At 39.3% G+C, this 6,000-nt stretch overlaps 1 protein-coding gene across 1 annotated transcript in view; it reads right to left on the bottom strand.

The window, feature by feature from the left end:
* Positions 1-313: 313 nt before the first annotated feature.
* Positions 314-6,000, bottom strand: part of EHHADH (enoyl-CoA hydratase and 3-hydroxyacyl CoA dehydrogenase) — a 79,388-nt gene continuing 73,701 nt past the window's right edge. The window contains exon 7 of the mRNA XM_010376587.2: positions 314-3,170. Within this exon, the coding sequence (XP_010374889.2) occupies positions 1,909-3,170 (1,262 nt within the window). The 3' untranslated portion in view covers positions 314-1,908. The remainder of the gene's footprint in view (positions 3,171-6,000) is intronic.

Here is a 6,000-nt window from a genome sequence, read left to right as displayed (position 1 = left end):
CAAAATGTTGGGATTACAGATGTGAGCCACAGTGTCCAGCCGGGTCATGATACTTTTTAGAATATGATGTAAGATCTGGTACCTCTTCCAAGAAATGTACTCAGATACATATACACAAACTTTATCATAACATTTCAGGGGTTATTGACTGATAAAATCTATTCATAGACGCTCTAATTTCAAAACCTCAATCTAGAGGCTAGTGTAGGGTGAAAATAAGTTGCAAGAACTCAAAATTAATTCCAGGTTTGAAGAAAAAGTTAGTGGGTTTTATTTAACATTAATTTGAAAACAAGTCACTTTGGAGACAAAATTACTACTTTCAGGAATCATTTTCATTGATATCTTTAATTTCACAAACCAAATTATATAAAATTAAGTAGTATATATTTCAAACATAATAATTGTGCTCTGTACAATTCAAGGCACACTTGGATTTTTTGTTGGTTTTTTGTTTGCTCTTTAACAACGGAAAACTTATACTCTATTCATTCAAGATTTTTCCATCAGAACTTTCATCATTTTGTTGGGGTTCACAGGTGAAAATATTGTGAAAGTTCATTTCCACCACAATGAAGGATAACATCTTCAGCCCCATTTATTTACTAACAACTTTATTGAGATACAATTCACATACCATATAATTCACCCACTTAAAATATTCAACTCAATGGTTTTTAATATATTGTTATGTGACCATTACCACAATAAGTTTAGACCATTTTCATGAACCATAGAGAAATTCTGTACCTATTAGATGAATCCTGTACTCCCCATTCATCACCCCTAATTCTAGCCTTAGGCAACCACTAATGTACGGGAAGTATTTTTTATAGAGACAGGGTTTTGCTATGTTGCCCAGGCTGGTCTCAAATTTCTGACATCAAACAATCCTCCTGCCTCAGCCTCCCAAAGTGCTGGGATTACAGGTGTGAGCCACTGTGCCTGGTCCTTTATTTCTTTTTATGACTGAATAATAGTCCATTGTATGGATATACCAGATTTATCTATTCATTAGTTAATAGACATTTGGGTTGTATCCAACTTTTGGCCATTATGAATAATTCTGCTATAAATATTTGTGTACAAGTTTTTTGTATTGACCAGCCCCTTAATTTTTAACTACACAACGCAAAAAGTAAAAAGAGAAGAACTCTTATAACAAAATTATACAAAATATGTTTTGCAACAATTTTAGATTTTTCAAGATTCAACCATTTCCATACGTAACATCACAGAGGCCTGTCATGACAGGAAACTGGTGTCATTACTCTATCACAGAATTGGGAAATCCTAGGTTAGATGTTCTCTAAGACCCTTTTACACTAAGTTAACGACTTACTACTTTCTATTATTTCCTCATAAACAGAAGAGGAAAGACCAGAAGAGGAAAGGCTTGCCATGCTAATCTGAGTTCCCTGTGCTGGTTTGAAGTACTCAGTTCCCTTACCAATTTCCAACTGTGTTTTTCCTACGACTTTAATGTTTGTTGAGTGTATGTATGATTCATAAGATTTCTGATCAATACTATGTGTGTGACATTGAAAGGAGTCAAAATCAATGTATGACTTAGCTGCATTTGTCATTTATTAACTGATGACACATTTATCCAATGATCAAAACATTTGAGAATCTCAACTTATACCTGAGCCTCTTTCATCAGCGATTATGATACTACATTCACACAAGTTCATGCATTGAATTTATCTGGTAAGGACAGATTCAGAGGCATAGGAAGCACATTCCTAAAGATTTGACCATTAGAGTTGTCACACAGAAGACTCTACTGATTATTTCTTTTGCTTTGTATTTCAGAATAATCTTACTTTGGATTTTTGATTTAATTTCACTGAAATTCAGTGAGCATTACCTGATGCTAGCATGTGAGGCATAATCTGGAAGGCTGAATCACAAGTGACTGCTAGGGGAGCCTGCCAAGCTTTGCCATTCTTTCAGGGGAGGGTTTCCCTGAGAAGCCAGTTTTTTTAGATAGTCACTGGGCTCCAATTGGGGAATATCAGGGTTCTGCCTGTAATATTTCTGCAACTTCTCTAGAACTGTGGGCAACCCAACCGTGGAAGCATAGAACATGGGCCCGCCCTTGTGCCTTGGCCATCCATATCCATGTAAATAGACAACATCAATGTGCTCTGGGCTAGCAGCTATCCCTTCTCCCAAGATACGGAATGCTTCATTGATAAGTGAATATAAGCAGCGCTCAAGGATCTCATCCTGGCTAATGGCACGTGGTTCAATGTGATAGGTTTCTCTATACTGTGATAGGAATTTGGAAAGCCAGGGATCGGGTTTGTGAATCCTACCCAATGGCTTGTCATATTGATACCAACCCTTACCTGTCTTCTGGCCAAATCGTCCTAATTCACAGAGCACATCAGGAATTGGGCAGTATCTCCTATTGCCCCTTTTTCGGGCAGGAGTTCCTGGAGGCAATGTAGGTCCAGTAAGACCTTGCCCCTTTCTAGATTTCCAGCCCACATCCAACCCAGCAAGATCGGACACTCTAAAAGGTCCCATTTTAAAACCAAACTCTTCCAGCACCTGATCTACCTCCTCTGGTTTGCTGCCTTCTTCTAACAAGAAATATGTCTGATTGTAATAAGGATTCAACATTCGATTCCCCACAAATCCAAAACAGTTGCCTACAACGACTCCAATCTTTTTAATCTTTTTTGATAAGTTCATAACAGTGGCAATGGTAGTGGGGGAAGAGTATCGGCTGGGAATAACTTCTAACAACTTCATGACATGAGCTGGCGAAAAGAAGTGGGTGCCAATGACCAAGTGAGGACGATCAGTGGAAGAAGCAATCTCATCAACATCCAGGGCTGAAGTATTAGTGCACAAAAATGCTTCTGGTTTGCACACGGCTGAGAGTTCAGCAAAGACCTGCTTCTTCAGGCTCATTTCCTCAAATACTGCTTCAATGACTAAATCTACATCACTAAGCTCCTTCATAGATGAAGTTAACCTGGGTTTTGGTCCTGACCAAGGGTGGCCACTCTGTTGCATTTTGGAGGCTTCTTTTTCCAAGACAGAGGTTATTATCTTGTTTGCAGTTGCTAGCTGGTTTTTGTCTGAGTCTACAGCAATCACAGGAATCCTGGCCCTTGCAAAAGAAATGACAATGCCTCGGCCCATTGTTCCCAAGCCTGCAGATAAAAATCAAAGGTGAAAAAGAACGATTCAGTGGTATTGGGAACTGAGAAATTATTCACTGGATGGAAGGCTTATGTGAAATGTGGCATTTAAAGAGATCGATTCAAGAAACACAAATGGATTGAGTAGTAATAAAGACTCTGCACTCTGTTAAGTGTTTCAGAGGATATAAAACTTAGTCGGATTCATACACATAAATAGAAGCTATACAAACTAATAAATGGGTCCAACAGGGTTGTAGGTACATAATTGATACACAAAAATCAAGTATATTTCTATATATTAGCAATAAACAACCTGAATATAAAATTAAAAGAAACAATTCTACTTACAATAGCACCAAAAAGAATACTACACAGGAAGAAATTTAACAAAGAATAGGAGGATCTGTACACTAAAAACTGTAAAACATTGTTAATAGAAATTAAATAAGACCAAATAAATGGAAACACATTACATGTTTATGTATCAGACAACTTAATATTGCTAAGGTGGCAATAGTACCCAAATTGATGTGAAGAACCAACACAATTCCTATAAAAATCCCAGCTGGTTTTTTTGCAGAATCAATAAGCTGATCCTAAAATTCACACAGAAATGCAAGAAATCCAGAAGAGCCAAAACAATACTGTAAAAGAACAAAGCTGGAGGATTCACTCTTCCCAATTTCAAATTGTATGACAAAACTATTCAAGGTTGGGTGAGGTGGCTCGTGCCTGTAATCCCAGCACCTCGGGAGGCCAAGGTGAGAGGATCACTTGCAACCAGGAGTTTGAGACCAGCCCGGGCAATATAGTGAGACTCCAACTCTATAAAAAATTAAAAATTAGCCAGGAGGCCAGGTGCAGTGGCTCACCCCTGTAATCCCAGCACTTCGGGAGGCTGAGGCAGGCGGATCACCTGAGGTCAGGATTTCGAGACCAGCCTGACCAACATGGAGAAACCTCGTCTCTACTAAAAATACAAAATCAGCTAGGCGTGGTGGTACATGCCTGTAATCCCCACTACTCAGGAGGCTGAGGCAGGACAATCACTTGAACCCAGGAGGCAGAGGTTGCAGTGAGCTGAGATCGCACCATTGCACTCCAGCCTGGGCAACAAGAGCAAAATTCCATCTCAACAACAACAACGACAAAAATTAGCCAGGCATGATGGTGCGTGCCTACAGTTACAGCTATTTGGGAAGCTGAAGCAGGAGGATATCTTGAGCCCAGGAGTTTGAGGATTGCAGTGAGCTATGATCACACTACCGCACTCCAGCCTATGTGACAGAGTGAGACCCTGTCTCAAAAAAAAAAAAAAAAAAAAGCCTACAGTATATAAGACAGTGTGATCATAGCAAAAGGATAGACACATAGATCAGCAGAATACAACTGACAGCCAAAAACAAACCCATACAATTATGGCCAATTAATTTTTAACAAGAGCACCAAGAACATTCAATGGAGAAAGTATAGTCTTTTCTTTTTTTTTTTTTTTTTTTCTTTTTGAGACGGAGTCTCGCTCTGTCGCCCAAGCTGGAGTGCAGTGGCCGGATCTCAGCTCACTGCAAGCTCCGCCTCCCGGGTTCATGCCATTCTCCTGCCTTAGCCTCCCAAGTAGCTGGGACTACAGGCGCCCGCCACCTCGCCCGGCTAGTTTTTTGTACTTTTTAGTAGAGACGGGGTTTCACTGTGTTAGCCAGGATGGTCTCGATCTCCTGACCTTGTGATCCGCCCGCCTCGGCCTCCCAAAGAGCTGGGAATACAGGCTTGAGCCACCGCGCCTGGCCCAGAAAGTATAGTCTTTTCAACAAGTGATGCTGGGACAACTGGATATCCACATGTAAAAGAATGAAGTTGGACCCTTACCTCACACCATATACAAAACTAACTCAAAATGGATCACAGGCCTAAATGTAAGAGCTAAAACTATAAAATTCTTAGAGGCAGATCTTAGGAGTAAGTCTGATAGATGGATACATCTTTGCGATCTTGAATTAGGCAATGGTTTCTAAGATATGACACCCAAAGCACAAGCAACACATAGGCAATAATCACATGAAAAAATGTTCAACATCAATAGTCATTAAGAGAATGCAAATCAAAACCACAGTGAGATAATGCTTCAAACCCACTAGGATTGCAATAATGAAAAAGACAGACAATAACAAATTTTGGTGAGGATTTGGGGAAATTAGAACACTGATACATTGCTGGCAAATTTTTTAAATGGTACAGTTGCTGTGAAAAAGAGTTTAGTAGTTACTCAAAATGTTAAACATGGAGTTACTGTATGATCCAGCAATTCCACTGATATCTAAATCTCCAAGAGAACTGAAAATATATGTCCACATAAAGCTTGTACATGAATGTTCATTAGCAGCATTATTCAAAATAGCCAAATGCAGCCATAAAAAAGAATAAAATCACACATTTGCAACAACACAGATGCAGCTGGAGGCCATTATCCTAAGCAAATTAACAGAGAAACAGAAAACCAAATACTGCATGCTCTCACTTATAAGTGGGAGCTAAACACTGGGTACACATGACCCCAAAGATGGGAACAGTAAACACTGGGAATTTCAAAAGAGGGAGTGAGGGAAGACGGAAGGGTTGAAAACCTACCTATCGGGTTCTATGTCCCACTACTTGAGTGAACATTAGAAGCCCAAACCTTGGCATCATGCAATATATATACCCATGTAACAAACCTGTACATGTACCCCCTGAATCTAAAATAAAAGTAAAAAAAAAATTTCAGAAACCCTGAGCTAAGGCTGGATCCAGAAAATTGTGTATATTACATGTACACAGAATGTATACACATCTTTCTTATCTC

This window comes from Rhinopithecus roxellana, chromosome 1 (assembly GCF_007565055.1).
Source record: "Rhinopithecus roxellana isolate Shanxi Qingling chromosome 1, ASM756505v1, whole genome shotgun sequence".
NCBI classification, from domain to species: Eukaryota; Metazoa; Chordata; class Mammalia; order Primates; family Cercopithecidae; genus Rhinopithecus; species Rhinopithecus roxellana.
This window is presented reverse-complemented; position numbering and strand designations above follow the sequence as displayed.